Raw genomic sequence first — 26,315 nt, forward strand, 5'->3', positions numbered from 1 at the left:
TGTGTTTTCATTTGATGTGTGTACTTATTTTCAAAATCTCTATGTGCTTAGCCACAAGAGTGACAATAAATGAGGTTTAATATCTTCAGGAATTTCCCTATTCTCTTGCACCCCTCTTCATGAGTCTTTTTCCTTTGCCTCCATCCTACCTTCTCCAATACCAGGAGTCCCAAACAAACTCCAGTGCCAGCAGCGACCAGACAGGTGATGTAAATGACTGGGTCAGCAGGGGCCTGTGAGAAGCTGGAGGCAGCCTGTTCCAGCTGACTGGTGCCACACGGGCCCCAGGCCCAGAGTGGCCAGATTGCCTTACTTCTCAAGAGAAGGAGGAAATCTGGATTTTTTTGTGTGAAATCTTCTGGTTTTCAAATGTTGGATATTCATTCAAATTTTTTTTAAGCTTTCTCCTGTGGAAATTTTTAAATCTATAGTGATAGAATGATTTAATGAATACCCTTGTACCTGTCACCCAGCTTTAGTCAACTCATGGCCAGCCTTGTTTCATCGGTGCTTCCCCCCATTCCCATCACTTCCCCAAATTATTTTGAAGCAAATGCCAGACATGATAGCATTTCATCCAGAGATTTCACTACGTACCTCTGTAAGACAGTGACTCTTCATTTTAAGGCACCACAGTATCATTACCACATTTCAAAATGAACTCTAATTCCTTAATATCATCCACTATCTAGCCAGTTTCTAATTTGTCCAGTTGCCTTATGATTTTTTTTTTTTTAGTTTGCTCTGATCAGGATCTAAATTAGATCCATACATTGTAATTGGTGATGTTTCTTAAGATTTAATCTGTCAGTTACTCCACCATCTCTCTAACTTATTTCTTTTTTTACTTTGCAATTTATTTTTTAAGAAGTCAGGTCATTTGTCTGGTAGAGTTCTCATAGCCTGAATTTTGCTGATGGCGTCCCCATAGTGTCATTTAACATGCTCTTCCATCCGTTGTGTTTTGTGCAAATTGATTGTTAGAACTAAGGTTCTAAACTCTGGCTGCACATTGAAATATCTTGAGCTTTTTCAAAAATACCCACTAAATCAGAATTTCTAGGAGTGGGGTTCAGGCATCAGTGAGCCAGAGTAGAGAACCACTGCTTCCCTAACAGCTTGCCCAGCTCCAAATTTTTGCAAGAACACTTCATAGAATTGATTGATAGTATTGGGTCTTTCCTTTGGGAGGCACATAGCATCTGTTCGGCCCCTTCTTTATGATGCTACCAGCCATGGGTAAGCAATGCCTAGATCTAATTCATTGTTGTTGTTGTGTGGCGTCACTCAAGTCCAACTTACAGCAACCCTACATGACAGAGTGGAACTGCCCCATAGGGTTTTTTAGGCTGTAATCTTCGTGGAAGCAAATCGCCAGGTCTTTTCTCCTGTGGACTACTGGGCAGGTTCAAACTGTCAACTTTCTGATTAGCAGCTGAGCGTTTAACCATTGTGCCACCAGGGCTCCTTACTAATTCATTAGGGATTGCAAAATAGCAATATCAAAATTAAAACTACTTTGGAAATTTAAAAACTCCACTTGCATGTCATCAATTTGCAAATTTGGAACTTAGGGCACCTGTGACCGCTAAGCCCAGACCTCCTCCTGTGGTGTGTGAGGAAAACCCTAGGTGCTGTGAACATTCCCACATTCCCAGGGTGCGGGCACCTGACCTTCTGGGGCAGAAAGGACGGAAGCTGTGGACCAGCTGGGAGAATGGAGCTGGCCCAAAGAATAAGTCTTCCTGCGTCCTGACAGCTTTAAGTGTCCTTGAAAAGGTCAATCAATCCATGTTCTGGCTTTTTTATGTAAGGGGGAGGGTCTTTGGTTGAATTTCAAGTCCCTGGCCAGGGAGGGAGCCAGTTTCCCTCAGGCCCTAAGTAGCCGTGGTGCGACATCATCGGTGGCTGGTGTGCTACCAAGGCCATATCAACCCTCAGAGTGTGCTGGCTAGGGTTCCATCTGGGAAAGAACTAAACCTTTCCACACAGAAACCATAAGCCATGAATGACCATTAGCAGCACTAGGAAGCCTCAGTGCACGTCTGTGACTTGGCAAATTCGGAGTCAGTCTTTTGAGGTGAGTCAGGGATGGTTCTCTTGTTTTCATGGATTCTTTCTTCTTTCTAATGCGATTTTTTCCCAGGGACAAGGATGCTCTCTGGCAGAAGTCAGATGCCCTGGAATTCCAACAGAAGCTCAGCGCTGAGGAGAGGTGGCTCGGGGACACGGAGGCGAGCCACTGCCTCGACTGCAAGCGGGAGTTCAGCTGGATGGTGCGGCGCCACCACTGCAGGTCAGCGGGCAGCTGTGGAATCTGCAAACGGCTCTGAACGAGGAATCGTGATAGGCATCAGTGCCCTGGCTGGCTCTCTGGGAAAAAGCACGCTGCTTTTTGGTTTTAAGACAACACACAAAAAGACTGTATCGGTCAGGGTTGTAGCAGGCCACAAAGGGCTCTGAAAAGGTGCTTAATAAAGAGGTATGGGCAGAGCTAAGGGGACCCGCAAGGACTCTGTAGAACCTGGAGATCAGCAGCCCTTCGGCCATGTCTCAGCCTGAAGGGACTGCAGGAGAAACGGCGTTACTGGAACCCAGCAAAAGCTAGAGCTGAGGCTTCACAAGGGGAACACGGGCAGGGCAAAGGCCCTGCTAGGGCCCAGGGAAGGGTAGGTGAAAGTGAATCGTGGGTTGGGGGTGAGAGGGGTGAAGAATGGTCAGCGTAGGTCTGTACGCTGTAGGGTTGTGGTCTCCTCTGAGACCCTTAGCCCCTGCAGGTGGAAGGCACACCTGTAGCTTTGTGTCAGAGAAGGTGGGCTCAGCCACACACTTCCTCTTCCTGCCTCCAAGGACCTTGGGAAATAAAACATTCTTCTACTTACCAAGATGGCTTTATTAGATTCTTATAAGATGAGCCCTAAGGCCACACTCTAAAGTGGGACAAAGCCAGGTCTGACAGCCATCTGGCACACCCAGAGCCCAGTACAGAGCTCTGCTGATCTGGTAACAGCACACAAGACCCGCAGTGCATCATCCTCAGGGCCCATGTTTGTTTTGTTCCCAGGATATGTGGCCGCATCTTCTGTTACTACTGCTGCAACAACTACGTCCTGACCAAGCACAGTGGCAAGAAGGAGCGCTGCTGTCGGGCCTGCTTCCGGAAGTTCAATGAGGGCCCTGGCTCCCCTGATAGTACCAGCTCGGGCAACAGCCAGGGAGAGCCCAGCTCCACACTGCCACCAGCTCAGGCTGGGCACCAGGCCACCAGAGGCCAAGGTCAGGCTCCTGCTGCTACCCATAGTATTCTCTGTTGCTACTTCCCCATCTTCTTCTGTCTAGTTAGCTTGATTCAATGTTTTCCCAACTTAGGCCCTGAAGAGGTGCTAAAAATATATTACCACCAACTTGAGACTTTCTTTTTGAGGCAGTTAGGATTGAAAAAGAATTGAAAAAGGAATAACTTTCTCATGGTATGATTCAGCGTTATTTAACATGAGGCCTTTGTACTTCTTAACTCAAGGACCACCACTGGAACATACCCCACACTTTGGAAGATGCTGTCTGCCAGAATCTCAGCCCTGGTATCCAACCCTCTCTCCCAGAGGAAAGCCAGGAGTTGTGTCTGGAACATCTTCCTCTCTCCCTGCAGCTCACACTGCATCTTAGTTGGCCAAGAAGGATGCACTCTCTTGTGTGCCCTCCTATTTGGCCCAGTAAAAGGAAGCAGGATTTGGTTTGTGTTGCCTCTGCTCCAAGCACAGCCTAGCAGATCAGCCCAGGCTGCCAGCTCGGGTGTAGAGATGCAGAGAACCAGAAGGGCAGAGCCGAGATAGCAAGGGCAGAAGTGGGTCTCATCTGTTTTCATAAGCTGGTCCCTGAAGATTCCTCCTTGGCCTCTGCTTGGATCCAGGCCAGCCAGCTTTTTAGAAATACTGTTGGTTCGTATTTGGCCTAACTGGGTCATCAAGAAGGTTGGGCGACCCCACTTTTTAGCAGGTACAAAGAACTTCTTGGGGAGAGAAGTGTACCTTGCACAGCATTTTGTGCTTATTGCCATCCCTATAGCTGGAAATCTTTTGCCCATTTAAAATTTTTTTTATTATTATTATTGAGTTTTGAGATTTATTTATATATTCTGTATACAAGGTCTTTATCAGATATGTGTTTTACAGATATTTTCTCTGAATCGATAGCTTATTTTTTCCTTTTTTCCCAAAGAGCAAACTTGTCTTTTGAAGGGCAGAAGTTTGTAATTTTGATGCAGTCCAATTTATCAGTTTTTTCTCTTATGGATCAATTTTTTTTTTTTGGTGTCATATCTATTTTTGCCTAACCCAAGGGCTCAAAAATCTTCTCCTGTTTTCTCCTAGAAGTTTTATAGATTTAGGTTATACATTTAAGTGTATGACCCATTTTGAGTTAATTTTTGTATATGGTGCAAGGTATGAGTAGAGATTCATTTTTTTGCATATGGTTGTCCAATTGTCCTAAAACCATTGCTTGAAAATTATTTTCTGTTGAATTACTTTTACACCTTTGTCAAAAATCAGTTTACTTTTTATGTGCATGTTTATATTTGGACCCTGTTCTATTTATCCACACCTATTTTTTTTTTTTTATTCTTTTGACAACACCATATTCTTGTGATTACTGTAGGTTTATAGGAAGTCTTAAAAATCAGGTAGGGTGAGTCCTCCAACTTTGTTCTTTTTCAGAGTTTTGGCTATTCTAGGTCCTTTCCTTTCCATGTAAATTTTAAAATCTGTCAATTTCTACAAAATATCCTGGTGAGATTTTGATTGTGATTGCATTGAATCTCTAGATCAGTTTGGAGAAAATAGACCTCTTAATAATATCAAGTCTTCCAATCCATGAATGTGGTATATCTCTCCATTTATATGGATCATCTTTGATTTCTGACAGTGGATAGCATTTTTAATCCCTATTACCTACTTCTACTTCCCCCCTTTTCTTTCTTCCTCCCTCTGCCATCCTCAAAAGGCAAGTTTAGGAGTGTGGCTGAGTCCATGGAAAGAAACCAGTCCCTGGCCCCCTTTCCAGCCTGTTCCTCAAGCCCTCCATCATGCAGACTTCAGACAGAAGAACATTCCTTCTAAAGCACCGCCTGTCCCAGTCACCATGTAGCAGGGCCAGCTGGGAACTTGTAGCTCATGAACCGTTCTCATGAAGTAGCCTAGGCACTCTTGCCCCTGACTTACTGGTGGGCGTTCAGCAATGACAGAGGGTAGCACCATGCCAAAGTCACTTGTTTTGGTTTCTGACATTTCCTGCCTCCTCATTTCTTTCATTTATTTGGTTTGCCTCAGACCTGCCATCATGTTTTCCATGACATGTGTAAGAGGGTGCTTGTGGGTGGTGACCTCATGGGAGCACCCATGTGACTAGTCCTCCTACTGAGTGGCCCACGGAGTCGGGTGCAAGCCCCCTGTTCAGAGCATGATGCCAGCTGTAAGTCTTTAAGCAGAAGGAGGTTCTTCCCCACCCGCCAGTGGATTGGGATGAAATGCAGGTCAGATGGAATGTTGCTTTCAAAGAGACATGAATAAGTACAGCCTGTGTCTTGTGCAGCAAGGAATCAGTGGCACGAAGTGTGTTTTCTTCTTTGTTAAGCTCTTCCCTGATGATGTTTTGATAGGTTCTTTCCTTCTAAGTAAAGGCCCCCAGAGAATGTGTAAAAAGTTCAAACCTCTCCAAACCTCTAACTTGGAGAAGCCTCTTAAGTCGTGCATTTGGTATTATCTGTGGTCCCCTTCTTTTCTGGAATGTCCAAACAGCCATTTCTCTGACATCTGGACAGAATAATAACTGTCAGTTGAATGGCATTTAACATGTGTCCCGGGGGCTTGCTCTGCAGAGCTGCACTCCCTCGCTTTTGCAAAGGCCATTCCCCATCCCGTGCGTAACGGTATATATCTCTTCTCTCCTGATTCCCTCTGTGACCTGCATGCAAACACAGATGGCAGGCCACCAGACGACGCCGTGTTTGACATCATCACGGATGAGGAATTGTGCCAGATTCAGGAGTCCGGCTCCTCCTTGCCTGAAACACCCACTGAAACCGATTCTCTTGATCCAAACATGGCTGAACAGTGAGTAGACATCACATCCATTTCCTAAGTGCTAATTAAGTGCCCGGCCCCTGTGCTTTCTTATCAAAGGACCAGTCGCAGGCTTGGCTGTCTTTGCATAAGGGAGGGTGCCTTAGCACAGTCCTTGGGACAGGATGGCCCTGGGAAGAGCCCCAGGGCTCGGGAGCCTCCCATGCGTGGTCAGTGCTGAGCCTTGTCAGTCAGTTCCTGGGATGCGTCAGCAGGCTCCCTAACTGCAGCTCCCCAGGAAGGCCCATCTTCCCGGCTTGGGCAGTCCTTACCGTGTTGCCGTTGGCCATGCTCAGAGCAACATGCCGTTCTTTAAAAATCATGTTTATCTTTGGAAACCACCAAACAAGTATGGTAATGATGCCACGGGAAAGGATGCTTAGATTTAGTTCAGTTGTCTTGGGCAGATGTGTTTTCTAGGAGTTCACTTTAGCTCCAGGTAAGCCCTCCCAAAGCCCAAAAGTTCTAAAAGCAGTAAAAAATATAGGCAGGTCTGTTACCTGCACTTGGCCACACAGAGGGGACTTGCCACTCACCCAGCTGCACTGTGCCCAGCACAGTGTCGTGATGCTGCTCTCAGCCATGACCCTGACCCACCGACCTGACTGCTCTGTGAATGGACACGGTCGGCAAGGCGCACTTGAGCGATTGTTTCTCCCTTGGCGTTCTCATCTTTCTGGTGTATTTATCTTCCAACAAGGTTTTTGAGGAGAGTTTTGCAAAGGCGTTTAAAAAAAAAAAAAACAGAAATAAACTGTACAAAATGCCACCACATCAAAACACCAGGAGCTGATGTCATGGGACCCATAGAAAAAGGCCAAGTTCCCCCCCATGGCAGCCTCCCTTGGTGTTTCTCAGCCGCTGGTGGCTGCGTTAAATGCAGTCTCTACAGCAAAGCATTGGCCGTTCAGAAGCTCAAGGAAGAACTGATGTAGTTCTCAGGTCCCACCCGTTGCTTGACCTACTTTCACTCCAGCTTAGGAGTTTTGTGATACCCCTGCTGACTCAAGTTGAGATCTTCCTGGTCAGAATTCAGAGTAGGGCTAGGATTTGTCTGTCGATGGTAATACCCAGAATTTCTGCTGTGTGGGAGCTGTATTTAATCTTTATGAGGCTCTCAGCATAGGAGACTTTAGGCCAAAGTATATTTCTCCACACTGCTCAGTTCTCTGACTAGAACGTGACTAAACTCGCGATGTTGTAGCCTCATGGATAAAGCCAACCTGGTCACACAGCCCAAGACAGCTGCGGCTCACTGTTGCATTCCTTTTCCTTCCTGGAACACCCTCCTCTGATGCGCTCCCTGGCCCTGTGGGCCTGTAGCCTTTTCCCTAGCCCCCAGGGCCCGGCGGACCTGGAGCATGTTCTGCTCCATTAGCACTGAGTGCACTCTGCTGTCCTCACCTGGCAACTGCTCACTGACCCTGACTCAGCTCCCAGCAGACAGGTACGTAGTTAGGTGAGCAGGACCAGTAGCCTGCACAAGAAAGTGACCACCCTGTAGCTCCCTCTCACTCCCTCAGCCCTCACCTTCCCCTTCCTCTTTCCCAGTAGGAACGAAAACAGAAGGCACTCTGACTGCTGACACAAAATGTGTTTTCAGCCATGGTAAATCAGGAACCATTCCAAGGAAAGGAAACTGCCAGTATGCAGGCCCATGGGCTCCAAAGCGGATCTGGGACTGGCGAATGGAAACCCGCAATCCCCTGAGCTTCATCTGTTTGGATGAAGAGCACGCCTCCAAGTCAGCTAGGCCTGCATCGTCAGACATCTTTGTGCCTTGGCTAGAGATAAACCCAAGCATCCCTGGTAGCTTTTTCTTATATTGGTTTTTCTGGCTTCCAAAAAGCCAGAAGCCTAAGAAGGTGTAGGAGGTATAGAGTCCCGGATTTGTAAAAGTATCCCTGATGGGAAGCTTAGAGGAAAAAAAGCAAACCTAAGGCAAGACATGATCCAGGAGGGATTAAACACCATGTAAGTCCAAATCCAGTAAGACTGCACAGAAGTAGAGTTGTTGAAAGAGATTCTTGCTGAGCACCTTACCGGTAGCAGTACTTTTACCCATGACCTCACTTAGTCCCCTCATAGCCCTTCAGGGAGTAGGGATTATTATCTATAGTTTACAGGTAAAGAAACTAAAGCCTTGAGAGGCCAGATAACTTGCTCAAGGTTGTGTCGGTAAGTGTCATACTCAGCTTTGAACCCAGCACTTCTCCTGCCACTCCACACTCTTGAGATTTTAAAAGTTTCAGCTCTCTTCCCCAGGTCCCCATTTCCCCATGTGACCGTCAGAAACCTGCCCACCTTGCTCTGCCCCGTGTCTACTCCTCCCACACATATACACCTTAGGGCTCAGGAAGTTGTTTGCCTTGTCCTTCTGGGAAATGCTGGGACAGGAGGAAATCCCAAAGTGCAGCCATGCAGGGAGACCTGGCAAGACGCTGTGGACTCCCAGAGTGACCTCCCCATGGCCCCCAGGGCAGGGCTTAGAGCCAGGAGGGTGGTGGGAAGCAGGCACACAGCTGTAACCGCCGGTAAAAAGATGACAGGATCTTTCAGACACGCCAGCGCACACCCTCACTCTTAGTCTTCCAGGCCCACCCGCAGCCATCTCTGTTGCCCCTCTGTTCTCAGGACTGAAGTGGCAGGCAGAGAAGGAAACCAGCCTCTTGTCAGCTGTTGAATTGGGCCAGGGGGTAGGGCAGGGGCTGGGAGGGGCACTGGGCTTTGGCCCTCTGGGCCTCTGCTCATCCTCCACCCAGATCATGGCCTCCCTGAGGCTTGTCCTCCCCCTTTGGTTACCTGGCGAGCAGCCTGTATGTGGTGAAGAGCTTATGCTCCAGACTCAGACATACCTGGTGAGAATCCCTCGTCTTCCACCCCTGGGTTTCGTGGCTTCAGGCACCATGACCTCCATGAACTCAGTTCCCTCACCAATACAGAAGAGATGGGGGACAGCACCCACCCCCTAGTGTTGTTAGGAGATTAAACAAGAATGATGTGAACCAACACACTGAACCCAGCGCCTGGCACCTGGGAAGCCTTCTGTGAAAGGGGCCTTGTTTTTAGGATAGTCTGACCCTGAGTTGTGATGCCAGGCGGCTGGGCCACCCACATCTACTGCTGCATGTGGCAGTACTGCACCTGATCCCCCCGTAGTCTTCTCAAGGAAAGCAGATGGCCGGATGGTACTGAGTGAGCTTAAACCAACCCACAGAGTCCGTCCCAGAGCCCACAGAACATCCTTTGCCAGTAATTGCATTGGAGCTGGTGATTTGTGGACAGAGTGCTTTGTGGGACCTGCGGTTGATTTGTCACCAGCCAGGAGATTGACACCTCATGTCTCAGAAACAATGAGTACAGGAAACGGTGAGAATGGTTAAAGCTAGAAAGCCACCTCTCGCTTAGGTTGGCCCACAGAGTTGGCTGGTGCCTGGTGGCCTGTCAGCTGCACGAAACCTCTCTGTAATCAACATTTTGGGGTGGAGTAGAGCCTTCGCTGGGGTCATTAGCCCTAGCTCTGCTGTGTGAGCTATGGCAGGTATTAATCTCTCTGAACTAGCTTCCTCATCTGAAAATATGGACAGTAATGCCAGCTCTCTTTCAAAACAGCATTGTGAGTTTACCATGGACCACAAAGGGCTAGGATCCTGGAAGGGGTGATGCCCTGAGAGCCCCTTGCAAGGGGTAGCTGGAGTGACCGCCTGACTGCTCCTAGGCTGGTACCCTTTGCTCTGCCTCCACCCCTCCAGTGGGGGTGGCTTCAGGCTTTTCTCTCCTGTGGACTAATCTCCTCAATCCACAATACCCACTGAGAACACCTGGGCTTTGGGCTCCCTGGTGGCCCCTGATCGATGTCTCCCTGTGTTCACCACATCTCATGTGACGCGAGCCATCTCTGTCACCTGCTGTATCTCTGTTGGAAACATGGTAGGGGAGGAGCAAGTTTTTCCCCCAGACCTGGAGACCATGCCCAAAGCAGTCTGGATGCAACCAGGCCACAGCCAACCTGGCCTCCCCTCCCTGGCCCTCCCCAGGCCTCCGCCTGCCCCCCCAGGCCATTCTTGTCATGCACAGGTGTGATGAGCAGAGGAGAGAGTCAAGGGGAGGACGAGACCTGATTCCACCCCGCACCTCACCCCAGTCTCTGCCCCGCAGCTCACCCCAGTTTCATTGTCTGTAAAATAGAGATTGTGAAAACTGTGTCTTCTCTTCCATGGGGCTGCTGGTGTGGATTGAATGAGGTCAAGACCACAAAAGCTCTCTGTAACCTACACAGTGCTGTACCAGTATTTATTGCCAGTAATGATGTATACCCAGGGAGGATTTGGAAAAATGGTATCTATACCTGAGTATAGCAGTTAGGGGTCCAAGAAGTGTGGGACCAGTGAGCGACGGAGTCGGTGAGGGAACATTCTGCTGCTGTGCTATTCTTGGAAATGAGCAGGCAGGGCTTTCATAAGCCGTGAAAGAGCCAGGGTGAAGCTTTTGAAAGCCTGAAGAGAAGGCATACAAAATAGGCCTGCGGTGGGGCATGCCCCAATGGACACCTGTGTCTCTTTTGATTTCTTCAGCCAGGTAGGCACCTGGTGAGGAAAAACCTAGTGGTCCCAGCAGCTGCCTCTCTGTTGCTGTGGCGAGACAGGCCCCAAGCTGGGCTCTCGGCGTTCACTGTCAGTTCCTCACAAGCACCCCAGGAGGGAGGCCATCATTAGCCTGTGGTATGGACACAAAACGGCGGTCTTGGGGGCTGAATAACTTGCTTGAAGACACACAGAGATGGAGCTGTCACTGCCTTTCCCGTCACACCACACTCCTCTCCACGGGAAGTTCTAGCCGTCAGCCATATGTGCAGATGCCACCGGGCCTGTCTCCCTGACTCTCAGCTCCTTCCTTCCCCAGTTAGGGCCTCTGCCTCGTGGGCTGGGACACTGTCAGGGAAGCCAGGAACTGGCGGTCCTCCATCGGAAGTGCTCAACATTGAGATGAATCCACAAAGCTGGGATGACAGAAGCTTCCCCTCTGAAGCCAATAAAAGGAAGGTAAACGTCAACCTTGTCACCAGGAAAAGGGCAGAGTTTGTTGTCTGAGGAAGCTCTTGGTGGTCCGTGTGGCTCAAGTGCAGTAAAGGACCTCCCCTCGTGGGTGCCTTTAGGTGCATTTATGACACAGTAGGTAGGATTGGGTGGGCCCTGCAAGGCCCTCCCTGTGCTCAGCTGGACCAGGGTACATGCGGCATGCCACGTATCTCAAAAGGCGTGAGGCCAACCCTCATTCACCCTGCAGACCCCCAGGAAGTAAGATAGAGGCCTTCTATTTTGTGTCACTTGTTCTTACAAGCAATGATAATAATCACTGGCACTTTTGGAGCCCTTCTACCCACAAATGCAAACTGTTTTGCATGTATTATCTCAAGTCATCTTCACACCAGCCCTGTGAGGTGGGTGCTGTTATGATCTGTGTTTCACCAAAAAGAAAAGAAACAGAGGTGGTCAGAGGCTAGAAGACTTGCCCGCAGTCTTACCAGCTGGTTAGTGGCAGAGCTGGGATTCAACTCTGGTCTGCCCAAGCCCCAAAAGCACACTGTTAAGCCACTCCTGGCGCGCCTCCCTGTGCACTCTGTTTAGCTGGTGACAATTGATTCTCCCTGTTTCGGTGAGAGATTTTGCGATGCATGAGCCCAAAAGGCACCTGTGAACCTATTGAGCAGACTGCCAGGATCTAATACCAGGCACAGAAGTCTAACACTTAAAACTGTGCCACATCCTGTGACCACATTATAGGCCAAAAACAAATGTACTGCACATTTCGGAGAGGAGGTCGGAAGCCACAGTGAAGGAGCTAGGTTGTTATCACTGGTATATTCCATTTCCTTGATAGAGCAGTACCCTGAAAGTTTACAATTTTAACTCATTTCCTGTGCTCTAAGCTCACAAGGAACCATTTTTGGTGTATTCCGAACATAACAAAATAGAATGCACCTAAGGATAAGAGTAGTTCGGAGACTTTAAAATAGGGTTTTCCTAGCCGTGAACATCAGAGGCTGTTTAATGTATTATGTACACATGTGCGTGTGCGTGTGTATAGGCCTGTCTGTGTGAATGTGTGTGTGTGTGTGGTGTGTGGCAAGCATTGGGTAATTTAATTTTTAAATGAGCAAACCCACCAAAGAGTACCTTTCAGAAATGTTTAGATTCTTGACGGTTGTAAACTCTGCTTTGCACATTTTTCAGGCATTCCATGGACCAGTGGAATTCTCAGTGAGCTCTAATTTGTTTTGGCTCATTCCCACTCCCCAGTGCTAGTCCTTCCAGGAGTAAACAAAGAGAACATAAACATCTCCTTATGTAAAAGTCAAACCTCACGGTGAGGCAAGACCTGATCTCATTCCCATTCGGTGCCTGCTGACTGAGGTCGGAGCCATATGGGCCATTGCTTATTTTCATGGCTGCCCTAACCTCCTCTGCTTGCTCAGTACAGAAGAATCTGAACTTGGGAACCCAGAATGCTACCCTCCATCAACAGCTTTGTTTGCTGTGCTCCCCTCTCCAACCTTCAGTCCCAGTCAAGCAGAACTTGAGCTCTTAAGAGTCACATGTTCGTTCCCTTGGTGTCAGCATTTGTGGGGGTGAAGGACGGAAAGCCCTTATAAGCCTTAGGCCTGGGTGTTCAAGAAGAGAACAGAATATGCTCATGCCTTAGAAGAAGCATTCCAAACAAGCTGCAGTGTTTGATTACTTCTCCAGGAGAATGCCCAGCTATAAACAAAGCCTTCCTCATCTCATCTAACCATTCTCTTTGTAAATTCCTAAGCATCTTCTCTAAGCCCTGGCATCGCCTACATTTGGAGCATGCTGGTGGCCTCCACATTGTGGGAGGCAGAAGAAATCTTGGAGGTGTCCTCAGAAAACTTCCATTGACTTGAGACCCCCAGGTAAGGGAGGCAGCCAATGTCCTTCACAAGTTTCCAGAAGTTCTTTCGAAACTTCAGGCCAACAAAGACATAGAGCACAGGGTTAAGGCAGGCCCGCAGGTAAGCAATGGCCTCCGTCACTATGATGGCGTAGTGAAAGCTGGTCATGGCGTGGTACTCCCAGCTCGTGCTGCGAATGAGCTTCATGAGGTTAAAGGGTGTCTGGGTCAGCAGGAACACAGCCACCACCAGGAAGATGATCTTTAGAGACTTATGCTTCTGGAAGCCGCGTGCATGAAGCAGCGTCTTGATTATGACTGAGTAGCAGATGATCATGGTGAACAGCGGCAGGAAGAACCCCAGTGCCATCTGGGTAGCAAGGACCACAGTGGAAATTTTCTCGTCTTTGTAATCACAGATGAGCTTGTCATGAATAGAGACATTTCCGTAGATGATCTGTGGCAAGGAAACCAGCAGGGAGATCACCCACATGGACAGGCAGATGACTTTAGCCCAGATCATCCGCTTGGCCTGCTGGTTGTAGGCTTTGGTGGCTTGAACCACTGCAAGGAAGCGGTCCACTGTGATGCAGGTAAGGATGAGCATGGATGTGTAGAAGTTCAAAGTGTAGGTGCCCAGTAGGATTTTGCACATAGACGTGCCAAACACCCACTCATGGATGCTTGCATAGGTCCAGAAGGGCAGAGTGCAGACAAACACCAGGTCAGCCAGGGGCAGGTTCATCAGGAACAGGTCTGTCATGCTCTTCAGCTTCTGATAGAAGATGTATATGACCAGCACCAAGGAGTTCCCCACCAGGCCACAGACGAACACCACCATGTACATGCAGGGCAGGAAGAACTTGCTGAACTGCAGGAAGCGGTTATGCTCCTGTCGGCTGTCACTGGAAGTGTTAAAAAACTCAGGATCTGTGTAGTCATACTCTTCCATGGCGTCTGTTCTGATGAAGACCTGTAAGTCAAAATGCAGAAATTGTATTTTGGACACTCCTGGTCTTACCACTGTCCCGTTGACAGCATTTAGGTGGTGGGCCTCTCCTAAACCCACCGTTATGCTCAGCAAAAACCCAGCCCAGACCATCAGTACACTGGAAATAGGGGAAATTAGAACAGGGGATTCTTCATTAATTCTCAGCACCACCACACATAACTGATCCACACACACTCCATAAAACCCCATGCCAAATTGTTTTGAAAGCAAAGGCTGCCATTAGGTTAGATAGGCACTGGTTCCTTTTGGAAGAGCAGCACTCTTCTTTAATGGGGAGGGCCTGTCTTCAACTGCCCCTGCATCGTAACAGTTGCCCACCCATCCTATCTCCATTTCCTGTAAAATTAGACCCCTGAACTACTAATAGTGAAAGCAAGCACCCCTCCTAGGGAGCTCTACTGTCAAGGAGATTCCTGGAGACTAGGTGTTTGGGGGATGACCAGGCTTCTCTACTTGGGTAGGGCAGTCATCTTGCCTGTTCTTCCCTTCTATTGCATAGATTTAAAAAGCAGCTGATACAGGCAACTTGCATAGATTAAACAAGGCAGAGAAAAGCCCATGGCTGCCTGGCACTGTGGCTGAGCTGGCTTCATGACCAGGAAAGTGGGCAGTTCTCCTCAAACCCCAACCCAAAATTTCTCCTCTGTCTGTCGCAGCGTATGACATCCACCATCAGAACCTCATTTCCCGAGACTTCTTGGTCTTCAGGAGTCTCTTAAAAGGGGGAACATTGCTTTAGCTTTTATGATTCACCGTGTGGGCGTCTACTTTAACAATTGGAAGACCCAATGGAAATGGGGTGTCGAATAGGTGGGCTACTTCAGTGAGGCAAGTGGCCAGCCTTGCCCTGAGGCTGGTAGCAAGCAGCAAATGGCTGCCTTTCTTGCCTGGGACTCCAGGCTCTTGAAGGTTGTTGCTTCCTCTGAGCCTCGTTTCTCCCCTCTAACCCTGCTAAGGGCCACAGACAGGACACAGGGGTGATGTACCCCATGGCGTGGGAGCAGAGGCAGCATGGCAACATTGCTCTTGGAGTGCCAGGCCAGTCCTCCCTCCTGCTTGCAGATATTCAACATGCAACTGCCCCTTCCCAGGGACCCTCTGCCATGTCCCCCGGCACCTCAAGAAGATGTTCTAAGAGCAGGTGTTTAGATAGAATACCTGCAAGGTTTAGCAAAGTCAAAATATGGTCTGGCCAGATAACTACATATAAAAGGTGAAATTATTTGCCCTTTCTCATCCTCTCAGGTACTCTCCTTTCCTGATCTTGAGCCCTAACTGGAAGCAGTGTCAGCCTTGGTGTGGGTTGAAACGCCCTTCCTTTCTAGCAAGGAAGGACCTTGCCTTTGAGATAAGACCAGGATGACAACTACTCAATAAGTATTTCCTGCCCCTCGTCCACAAAGTGTTAGATCTCTAAGGGGGCGGGGTCAGCCAGTAGGCAGATGCCCCAGCTGGCTTTCTGGGGTCCTAGATTAGATAGATCAAATGGTGACGTGTATCTGTACTGCTTCACACAGGGACAGAAACACTTTCTCCATCATTGAGAGGATGAAACAGGAGCTTGCTTTTCTTAAGAGTGATGTCCAGCTCTCCATTATTGCTTGACTTACTCTTGGCCTTTTTTTTTTTTAACCCTGTTCTTACTGTTGCTAGATCTTTATACACACTAGCATTACATATGTCCTCAAAGGACGCATGCAAATTCATTTGTAATGGTAAAATTTAATATTATCTTAACAGCAGATTGGGACTACACAGTTCTGTGCAGACAGAGTATTGAAAACTACTTGCCCTTCTAGAAAACGTTAAAACTGTTTTTTATCTTCTGTAACCAAAGTCCTATGCGCTGTAATTGATTTATGGGAGAAAAAGGTAATATATGTAACTTTGGAAATTGTCTGATAATAAATGATGAAGCAAATTACAATTCAGACATAAAATAGAACATGACTGAGATATTTAGGAGGAGTTTTTAATGATTTGGGAAAACTATTGAAATTGAAATTGCTCAGAGCAGTCCAAGCAGAAACTAAATATGCAAAGTAAGTATTAGCTATTACTGTTACAATGATAGATGACAAAAAGAACACAAAACTGATCCGGATCCTTCACCGTTTTTGTCATAAACCCTGTAGAGAATCTCCTAAAACCTCTGGTCCTTTCCTTCAGAAATAATGCACGGTGCACACATACGCACACACACAAACACCTGGGGGGTTCATGAACCCCTTGAATCCTCCTGCCATGTGTTTTATGGACCCTAGTTTAAAAATCCCTGGTAAGCTGTATGATTTTGGCTGTACTTTTAAAACCTTAGAAAAAATGACCAAATTTAATCAGCAGTTTATCTCTTGACTGGTGGACTTTTGGGTCACTTTTCCCCCTCCTCCTTTACATTTTATATAAACCTACAGCTGTCGAGTCGATTCTGACTCATAGCGACCCTATAGGACAGAGTAGAACTTCCCTATACAGTTTCCAAGGAGCGCCTGGTGGATTCGAACTGCTGACCTTTTGGTTAGCAGCCATAGCTCTTAACTACTATGCCACCAGGGTTTAATAGTTTCCAGATTTTCTGCAGTGGTCTATTAGAAAAGAAAGCAAACAGTAACCCGAGATAGTAGATTGTCTTATAAAATGCAAAAGGAAAGGAAAACAGATTATTCCCTGAACAAGCACAGGCAGTGACTAGACTCACCTCACTGGGTGGGTCTGATTGTGCTGTTATTGGTAGTCCCATCAGCTTATAAGCACTTACTGTGTGCCAGAACTATGTTAGGTATGTAGTTCTCACATTTTTCTAATTTAACCCTCACAGCAGCTAGTGGCAGAGATGGGATTTGAACTAAGCAATTCAGCTCCAGAGCCCAAACAGTTTACCACTAGGCTATGCTGCAGGTAGGAATCTGAGAACCTCAGAAGAGGTTAGTTCTCCCCTTTTTTCTACTAAATGTGAAGAGGACAAATGACTCACCAGTAGAGACGCACTGTTGATGTTTGCTCCAGAGACGGGCTTGCTCACGACAGCAGCCAGCCTCTACCTTTCTGTGATGTGGCCCCTGTTTCCGCTGAATATCTGAAGAGCTTTGGTTGGTTATTATAAGAGACCCACCCCTACCCCCCCCCCCTGCAGATCAGAATACATGACCAGACTTCACTCACGTAGTTGAGGAGTCAAAGAGATGAAGCTGTGGCACTAGACACCCCACTTAACACCTGCATCCTGGCTTGGGGCTTCTTTCTGGATCTGAGAGCATGTTTATTTGTAAACCAAAGAGGAGCAATAAGTAGGTCTGGCTCTGGCAGTACCCTGAAGATGGTGGTGTGATGTTGTTAGGTGGCATCGAGTCTATTTTGACTCATAGTGACCCTATAGGACAGAGTAGAACCGCCCCATAGGGTTTCCTAGGCCGGAATCTTTACAGGAGCAGATTGCCAGGTCTTTGCTCCCGCAAAGCCACTGGATGGGTTTCAACCACTGACTTTGGTTAGCAGCCAAGCACTTAACCATTGTGCCGCCAGGGCTCCTCGATGGTGGTGTGTGTACCTTAAAAATATTTCAATCGCTGGGTCTCTTTGGGATAGTTTGAGTCTGGGGCGGTGAAGAGGCAGGGGGATGGGAGCAAATGTTTATTGAGTACATGCTGTGGACTTATGTGTGTGCACGCAGCTCTACACACCTGATGCTGTTGATCCTCATGGCAGCCCTGCAAACTAGTTATCATCCCCATTTTATACATGAGGACTTGGAGGGCCATAGACTAAACAACAGCCCCATGGTCACACAGCTAGTAACTGGCAATTCCAGGATACACACCCAGGCCTCTGTCACTGCCAGACCAATGGGCTGGATGGCTTCTGGTGATGGCTCTGCCATGGGGTGGGCTGCAGCCTGCCTCCTGAACCCACTCTGCTCAGTGCCCTCTGCAGGCAGTGTTCACCCACCCTCTTTATCCTGGCTGCAGTCATCAGTTCCCTGTGGCTGCTGTGCCTACTCCTGGCACTCCCCAGGTATTGAACACCTTGGCCTTGATCTCACTACAGTTCTAGTTGCTGGTCTTCATGATCCCAGTTTGCTGACACTTCTGAGAAATAACACCTGGAAGGCAGGAATTAGAGGAATGTCTGCCTGGGCCACATTCCCTGGCATCTCCCATCTGTGCAGAGGACACGTGATAGAGGAGCGGACGCTATCTCTCATTTTCCACAGTGTCCACCCTCCTGCCCCACTTCTTCAGCCCTGTACCTGCACCCAGCCTGCTTCCCACCAAGGCTGGGGCTCTCTGCCCTGTCTGCTGTGCAAACTCTCTGGCTCTTCCTGAGGACAGGGCGTCCGTAGGACATGAGGGAGGCATGGGAGCGGGACCAGGAGCAGCCCTGGGATCTGGGGCCTAACACCTGGAGTTCTGCCACGAGCCAGACCCTGTGCTGGATGCTGCCCGTGTGTAGTCGTTGAATCCTCTCCATGTGCAGGTGAACAAGCAGAAGGTGAGAGAGATTGGCTCACTTTTCCCCAGGAGTTCCCCAGGGTGACTGCAGAGCCAGTGCTCTTTCTACAAATGGAGCCACCCCAGGGGGTCTGCTCAAAGAGCCAAAGTCCTCTAGTGGGCTTTCAAGTCTTTTTTTTTCCAATGAGGTAGTTCAAACTGCCCTTTCAGCCAAACTGGTGCAAATGAGTGAGATGTTCCCTGAGGACAGGAATTAAGGAATTACGTGCCTGCATAGAATAGGTACCTCTGGACAGATGCACAAATGGACAAATGAACAAGCTGAGCCAAATACTGAAGGAAAGATGGGTCAAAGCATCCGTCTTTCTGAAAGACGTTTCAGGGCAGGACAACCTTTTGGAGTGAGTGAGGCAGGTTGACATTTTTGGAGTCTTTTTAAGCTTTGAGAGTGAGCTTTTCATGGACAAGCCAAGTCAGTCTTTCAGGACAGTTCCTGGGCAATGTTGGAACAGTCTGAGCTGCTTTTCTTATTACATTTGGTCATACTTCTCTTTCTTAGCAATCACTTGTACTCCTTGGGGGGAAACAGAAGCCTTGGCCCGGTGCCCTCCATACTGCGTGCGTGCAGCCACATGTGTCAGGGTGTGTGTGTGTGTGCGTGTCTGTGGGGATGTGTATGCCTGAGGAAGGATGACTGCATTTGCCATAACTGTTCTCCAATGGAAAGGCCTGTCTGGTACCAAAGACTTGCTACCAAGGTTGAGGAACCAAACCACTCGGAATTTTGGAACCAGTGTTTTATTTCAGCCACTTCACAGAGTTCCTTTATTATCTACCCATTTGTAGTGTTAGTTGTTTCAAGGCCATTGTTTTTCTTTGAAACAAAACTAAGCTTCTTAAGGAAAAATACCCAGTCATGCCTGTCTTGAATTTCCACTGGAACACTTACCAAGCATTTTCTAAATAGACGTGGAGGAAGAATGGAAGGAAGGAGCAGACATGCCTGTCACAGGCTTATCTAGGAAATCAGACTGTGCTGACTTGCTCGTCGTCCCCGAGGACCTGGCATTCCAGTGCCAGAGCCATGAGGATCTGGGTCCCAGAAACCAGAGAGGAGGCCTTTATGCTTGTCAGGATGAGAAGACTCCAACTGCAAGGCGTTGCAGGATGACAGGGAGTGTGAAGGATAAATTAGTAACTGAAGATCCTTAGAAAAGAAGCCTAACCAAATAGCGGGTGGATGAGGCATGCTCAGTGGTGCCCTAGGTGCTAGTCATGAGGATAGGCGTGTGGATTTCTGTGTTGTGGTTAGATTGTTGTTGTTGTGCATTGCTGCCGAGTCGATTCCAACTCATGGTGACCCCACGTGTGCAGAGTAGAACTGCTCCATAGGGTTTTCAAGGTGTGACCTTTCAGAAGCAGATCACCAGGCCTGTCTCCCAAGGCGCCTCTGGATGGGTTCAAACCACCAACCTTTTGGCTAGTAGTTGAATGCTTAACTATTTGTGCTACCCAGGGACTCTGATCAGACCTTGGTCGCCAAGTAATCCACCATCAAAATCCCAGAAATGCTCTTCTTCACTTGGTTTGTAAGCAAAAAGGAAAGCAGTTGTTAAAAGGAAAACTACTATGAATTTACTTTCTAATAGCAAAATAGAAGATGCCTCCAGGTCCCAGAGTGAATGTGGTCTACAGTGTGATTCAGCCCAGCCTTCTGCACCACTCTGTTCAACAGAGCTTTCATGATGATGGATGTGCCCTGGCCCTGTGCCATCCAGCGCAGTAGCTCCTAGCCTCGGGTGGTTATTGAGCCCTGGAAGTGTGGCTAGTGCCACCAAGGAGCCAGACTTTAGTGTTACTTACTTCTGATTCATTTAAACAGCCACAAGTGGCTAGCGGCTACCGTGTTAGACAGCACAGTTCTAAACAGAAGACCTCTCCAGCCTGAAGGCTTTCACAGCCAGAGGGACTGGAGGGCCCCGTGTAATCAGGCCAAGCAACACATCACTGTGCTGGGCCTAGCGAGACAGAGGAGTAGAGGCAGTTCCCTGAGGAGGATTATCAGCAAGGCATCTTCAGCCAGAGGGCCTTTCTGGGTACCCATTCCGTCCTCAGCCAGGGAATCTGCCCCCCAGGGAGTCTGCAGGATTGAAGTTGTGCAGTAATCAAACGGAGAGTCCGAGGCACTTTGATCTGCGAGAGGAAAATATGGTAGATTCCAGCTATAGGGTCCCCACCTGTGGCCCCTTGCCGAGTGAGGTGTGGACTCCTGGACTGCATTGCCAGGGACTTCCTCAGCATCCAACTTGTTTGTGGTCACCACTTTATTCTTACTCAGTTCTAAAGTGGAGCCTTGGTTATGTCCTCCTCTGGGGGCATTTGGGGCAGAAAAAACCTTACCCAGCGGCTGATAATCTAGACAGTTATTGAGCGTAGGCTGTGTGCATCTCAGGGTACCTGAGGATGACCACCCCTGGAGGAATGAACAAGTTGATGGACTAGTATGCGTGCCTCGAGAGAGGTTTAGCTCAACTGACCAGAGGCTCAGCAATGGAAACTCAGCCAGAAGGGGCGACGTGCCATCAGCCGTACAAGGCTACCACAGCTAGCAGTAGGCTTGCACAGCCAGAGCAAGGGGAGGAGGAAGGTCAGTTGTAGGCAGTGAGTTTGTCTTGCATGTTTTCTGAGAAAAATACCTCAACAGCAACTAAATGAAATGGCTATAGTAGGAGATGGGGTCCCTGGGTGGTACAGATGGTTGACATGTGTGGCTGCTAACAGAAAGTTTAGGGCTCAAGTCCACCTAGCGGCATCTCAGAAAAAAGCCCTGATGATCTGTTTCCCAAAAATCAGCTGTTGAAACCCTCTGGAACACAGTTCTACTCTGATACATCCGGGGTCACCATGAGTCAGAATTCACTCTAGGGCAACTAACTGGTTTTCTTTTGTTTTTTTCATAGCAGGAGATAGGATGCCCTCTAGCTGCCTTGATTTTGTTCCCTGTCATTGTCAAACTTTGACCTCCTCTATGAGTTGGAATTGACAGCAATGGGTTTGGTTTGGTTTTTGGTTTAGCAGAGTTGCTCACACATTTCTTTTACTGGATTCCACAATAATAATAATAAAAAAAAAACATTTTACATGACCACCCAATTGTGTATGTGTGTATACACAGATAAAGTCAAAACAAGAACCTCATAAAATGATATTTATCCTCACAACATGCAGTGTATTGCTTTGATATTTTCTATTTTATTCTTTCTTTTAATGCTGGTCAGAACCTGCTAAATTGATTTTACAACCCACAAAATGGGCCATGATCCACAATTTGAAAGAGAGTTTCATGCCCCTAACCGTTACCTTCAAGATGTCATCACCCACCCATCCACACCCCAATCTCTACACCCCGTCCCCTCCCTTGCCTTCCTGCCCCTATCATCTACTTCCTGATGGGCCTCAGCCAGGGCCAGCAAGGGTCTGGGGAATCTACTCTGTGAATTCTCTACTTAACAGGTAATCAGGTTGTATGCATCATGGTGGTTGGAGAGGAGGGAGATGGAGGAAGAGAGGGATGGGGACATCTTTTACTATAAATTCAGGAAAATTCAGAGAACCAACTGTAGTTTTCAGGATTTCTTTTGTCATGTGGTATTTATTTATCTCATTTATGGCATTTATGCTTTGGACAAGCATCTTAATGACCTAGTGCTGCTGTAACAAAAAATACTGCTGGTGGAAATTTATTTTCTCACGGTTCTGGAGCTAAAAGTCCAAACCAGCTGTATCATCTCCTCTGTGAGCCTCTCCTAGTTTCTGGTGTCTCTGGTGTTCCCTGGAGTTCCTTGACGTCTGTCTTCCCCCAGTGTGTGTCCCTGTGTCTATTCTGCTGTTTTTATCACTCAGAAGTGATTAAAGACCCACCCTACACTGGTGTGGCTTCATTAACATAACAAAAGAAACCCCCTATTTTCACACAAGATCACATCTACAGTCACAGGCCCAGGAATGCAACAAGTATTGGGACGAGGGGAGGGGCACAATTCAATCCATAACAACAAGGATAAAAGAAAGTGAAATGAGGCAGGCCTGAGTGACCTTGAACATGTCTCCTCTTCCCTAGACCTCTCTGTCTCCCTATTTGTCAGTGGGATGTTGGACCAGGAGGTCTCTGCAGCTGCTCACACTGACCTCCTGTGACTGTGTGTCCTAGGGGAGGGGTAGGAGCTCTGGAAGCCCCTGGTTGGAAGTACAGCAGGAAGAAGGTGTTGGGCTGAGAGGAGGTCAGAATTAAGGCCGGGGTGGAGGAAGGACTGGAGCTGCGGAGAAAAGGAAGCAGCGAAGTGACAAAGCCTGCCCTTGGGGGCAGCCAGTGCCACAGGAAATGTTGGCACTGAACCTTCCCGAGGTAGATGGGAGCACCCGAGGGCAGGGAGCTGTGGAACAGGAGCCCACCTCGTTCCCAGACACTGGGCTCCATGAAGTGAGGTTTCTGAGGGCTTAGAAACTGCAGCCTTTTCAAGCCAGTAGAACCTTAGAGTCCATCTCATTCTGTTTCCTTCCATTTAGAGCAGAGGAAACTCAGATCTTGGCCAAGGACAGGGGTTCACCCAGAGTCACACAGTAATAAAGCCAAGGCTGGGCCCACGATGGTGTGACCCCACCGTAGGCTACCACAAAGTACTGCAACAGAAATGTATTCTCTCAGAGTTCTGGAGGCCATAAGCGAGATGTCGACAGGGCTGTGCTCCCTCTGAAGGAGAACCCTTTCCTTGCCTCTTGCAGCATCTGGCGGTGGCTGACAGTCTTTGGTGTTCCTTGGCTTAGAGCTGCATCGCTTCTATGGAGCACAGCTCTACTCCGGTGCACATGGGGTCGCCGTGCGTCAGACTCCATCTTCGGCAACTGATTTTCTTTTGTTTTTGGTTTTTTGTATAGTAGGAGATGGGATGCCCTCTAGTGGCCTTGCTTTTGTTCCTTGTCATTCTCAAACTTTGACATCCTTTTTGCCTGTCTTCACGTGGCCGTCTTCCTTCTGTGCCTTCTGTGTATGTCTGCATGTCTTTTCTTCTGATAAGGACACCAGTTGTGTTAGATTTAGGGCCCACCCTACTCTAGTAGGAGCCCTGGTGGCACAGTGATTAAGAGCTTAGCTACTAACCAAAAGGTGGGCAGCTCGAATCCACCAACTGCTCCTTGGAAACTCTATGGGGCAGTTCTACTCTGTCCTATACGGTCACTATGAGTCAGAATTGACTCGCTGGCAACAGGTTTGTTTTTTTTTTTGTTTGGCTACTCCAGTATGACCTCATCTTAACTAATTACATCTACAAAGACCGTATTTCCAAATAAGGTCACTTCCTGAGGTTCTGGGTAGGTATGAATTTGGGGGGAGACACTATTATACCCAGTACAGCTGCCTCTTGTGCCATCTTGGGATGCAGAGACCTCCAGCTAGAGTGAGGCCCATTGCTCAGGGCTCATGGATCTCAGCCCCTGGGCAGGTAGGCTGTTCCTTAAGACAGGCTCTCCCATCTGTCAGGAACTGACTTGGACTGTACACACATAGCCCCGATGGGGCACATGGATAGCAGTGAGTTGCTGGTTGTTTAGGTGGCCCTTTGGAGGCTCCAAACACCAGCCCCTTTCACCACCCCATCAGCAGCAGAGCCATGAGAGCAGACTCCCAAACCCAAAGGCCTCCCAGCACACTAGCACTAGAAAGGAACAAGGCCAGGGAAGTGGGAGATACACAACAGAAAGAGCAGCTACTGGGCCTGGTGGTGAACAGGCCTGACCAGGCTAGCGGGTGATGTCCAGGTCTGCAGGCATGAAGCCAACTCTTAAGCTCGTAGGTTTTCCAGGAAAACAGAAGCCCCTTGGTGTGCGGTGCTGGTCCTCCTCCTCCAGCACAGAGAGGCTCAGTGGGGTGGCAGTGAATGTTTGCTTTTGCATCTGTGAGAAAACCCTGTTAGAGGTGAAAAACGGCCGCAGTTGTCTTCTGGCTTGAATCTGCTAACTCAGTGTCTACCGCTCCACACAAGACTCAGTGTCTTCCTCCTTCAGGAATTTGTCCCCAAGTCTTTTCTTGACTTTAGTCAGTATTCTTTCTGTCCTTTATCCTGAATTTCCACGCTAATCATTTGCACCTCCGTGCACATTTCTTAGCAAGCAGCCTTAGGTCTCTTAGGTTCCTGCAAACGGCAGAGGCTGAACTGCTAAGTGCTGGTCCTGTCTGGCAGGGAAAGCTCGTGGTCTGAGGGAGATAAGACCCAAGAGCAAATAACTAAGGCCCAGCATGACCAGAGGTGTGACACAGGTGTGCACTGGGTGATGGGGAAGTGTGGAGGGTGGGGGTGTGTGGCAGATGCCACCATGTCTGAGGTCTTGGCGCAAAGCCGCCCATCACCTCCCCTGGACCTCTTGGTATGGTGCTGTCACTGCAGATACGCCACACAGTGCACAGATGTTCTTGCCCCGTGACAGCCAAGCATCGACTTGGGCAGGACACATTGCATCTGGCCACTCTGAGCCTCACCCTCAGGCGTCCATGTGGAAAGCTGGGTGCTCCAGGTGTACCTTCTCAGAGATGACCGAGTGGGGGTGGAGAGTGTGCCCACTGAATGTGGGCCGTGCAGCGCAGGTATGGGCTGTCACTTCAGGAAACAGCCGACAGCAGACGAAGTGGGGGCAGGGCAGGACTGAGTTCACACAGGTTCTGAGGGTCCTCAGGGTGCTGGGTGGGGACCCAGAGACATTTGGGGAGAGCCCCCGGGGATGTTGAGAAGGGAGTTACCACAACATTTTGGGAAGAAGCTTTGCCGCGTTGGCGATCTTCCGCATTAACATTTTCACATGTTTCTTTTCTGGGCATAGGCTCCCTCTTCAGCAGAATTGGGAAGTGGAATTGGTTGGCCTTTGAGGTCCCTAAGATTGTATAGGCTGCTGGCTGAGCTGGGAGTGGGGCCCTGAAGGAAGAACACTGAGGTGGAATCAGAGTACCTGTTTCTGGCCCAGCCCTGCCTCTCCGTAACTGCCAGGGCCAGTGTTTCCCATCAGGGAAGTGAGGGGCCTGATATTTCCCGGAAGGTGTTCTGAGGCTCACTAGTTCAGTAGGTGTTAAAAATGTCCTATGGTTGAATAAATATAGGAACACCAGAAGTGAACAAGGTACAGTAGACATCTTTACCGCAGGGCTTCTGAGAGTCATTGATTGAATGCGTATGTACGCTGTGGCTTTCTAATAGGGAGAGACAGTGTGTGGTGTTCCTTCTCTTGGCGCAGATGTTTCACGGAGTGCACTTTGGGAGCCACGGCTCAGTGCACTGCAGTGGTAGCTCCTGTTGCTAGTTCTCTGCACAGCTAAGACAGTGGACTGTGAGGGAAAGAGAGGTGCCTTAAATCCACCCCTCTTAGTACATGACTTTGTCCATCCCCTCTTTCTTGGCCTGCACTGTTTCCTGCCCCATCAGCTCCAGGCACCTGCTCTTTCACCTGGGGTACAAGTTTTTTTTTTTTAGTACTAAAAAAAAAAAAATTTTTTTTTTTTTTTTTTTTTTTTTAGTACTAGGAGGGGTCAATTTGTATTTATGGTCACCGTCCACCCACCCACATACCTGGAAGACTTCAGGGAAATCACTACAGCCTGGTTGTCTTCCAGTCCGCCTGCTTAGCCCTGGCCCCTGTGGTCCTCCACCCACAGAGCCTGCTGCAGCCTCTGTCACAGCCTCTGTGATTGAAGGACTCCCCAGGCATTCTTAGGTCAGCTGCAAGACCTCGAAGCTCGGATCTCAGGACGTGGGCCCTTGTGTGCTGATGGCTAAATGG

At 48.6% G+C, this 26,315-nt stretch overlaps 2 protein-coding genes across 14 annotated transcripts in view; one reads left to right on the forward strand and one right to left on the reverse strand.

Moving 5' to 3' along the window:
* Positions 1–26,315, forward strand: part of FYCO1 (FYVE and coiled-coil domain autophagy adaptor 1) — an 83,261-nt gene that overhangs the window by 35,677 nt on the left and 21,269 nt on the right. For 7 of the 13 annotated variants that reach the window (XR_010319006.1, XR_010319007.1, XM_064274669.1 and 4 more), the window contains 3 exons: positions 2,147–2,296; positions 3,065–3,276; positions 5,978–6,110. Coding sequence is in view for 9 of the 13 variants with exons in the window: in XM_064274669.1 (XP_064130739.1) it covers positions 2,147–2,296; positions 3,065–3,276; positions 5,978–6,110 (495 nt within the window). In the remaining 4 variants the exon portion in view is untranslated. The other 6 variants (XR_010319009.1, XR_010319008.1, XM_064274671.1 and 3 more) reach the window with 6 other exon arrangements.
* On the reverse strand, positions 10,180–17,129 carry CXCR6 (C-X-C motif chemokine receptor 6). The gene is made up of 2 exons (XM_023547797.2): positions 17,018–17,129; positions 10,180–14,004 (listed from the first exon to the last, which is right to left on the reverse strand). Exon 2 carries the CDS (start codon positions 13,981–13,983, stop codon positions 12,958–12,960), a length of 1,026 nt encoding a protein of 341 aa, XP_023403565.1. The 5' UTR covers positions 13,984–14,004; positions 17,018–17,129; the 3' UTR covers positions 10,180–12,957.

Source organism: Loxodonta africana, chromosome 22 (assembly GCF_030014295.1).
Source record: "Loxodonta africana isolate mLoxAfr1 chromosome 22, mLoxAfr1.hap2, whole genome shotgun sequence".
Taxonomy (NCBI): Eukaryota; Metazoa; Chordata; class Mammalia; order Proboscidea; family Elephantidae; genus Loxodonta; species Loxodonta africana.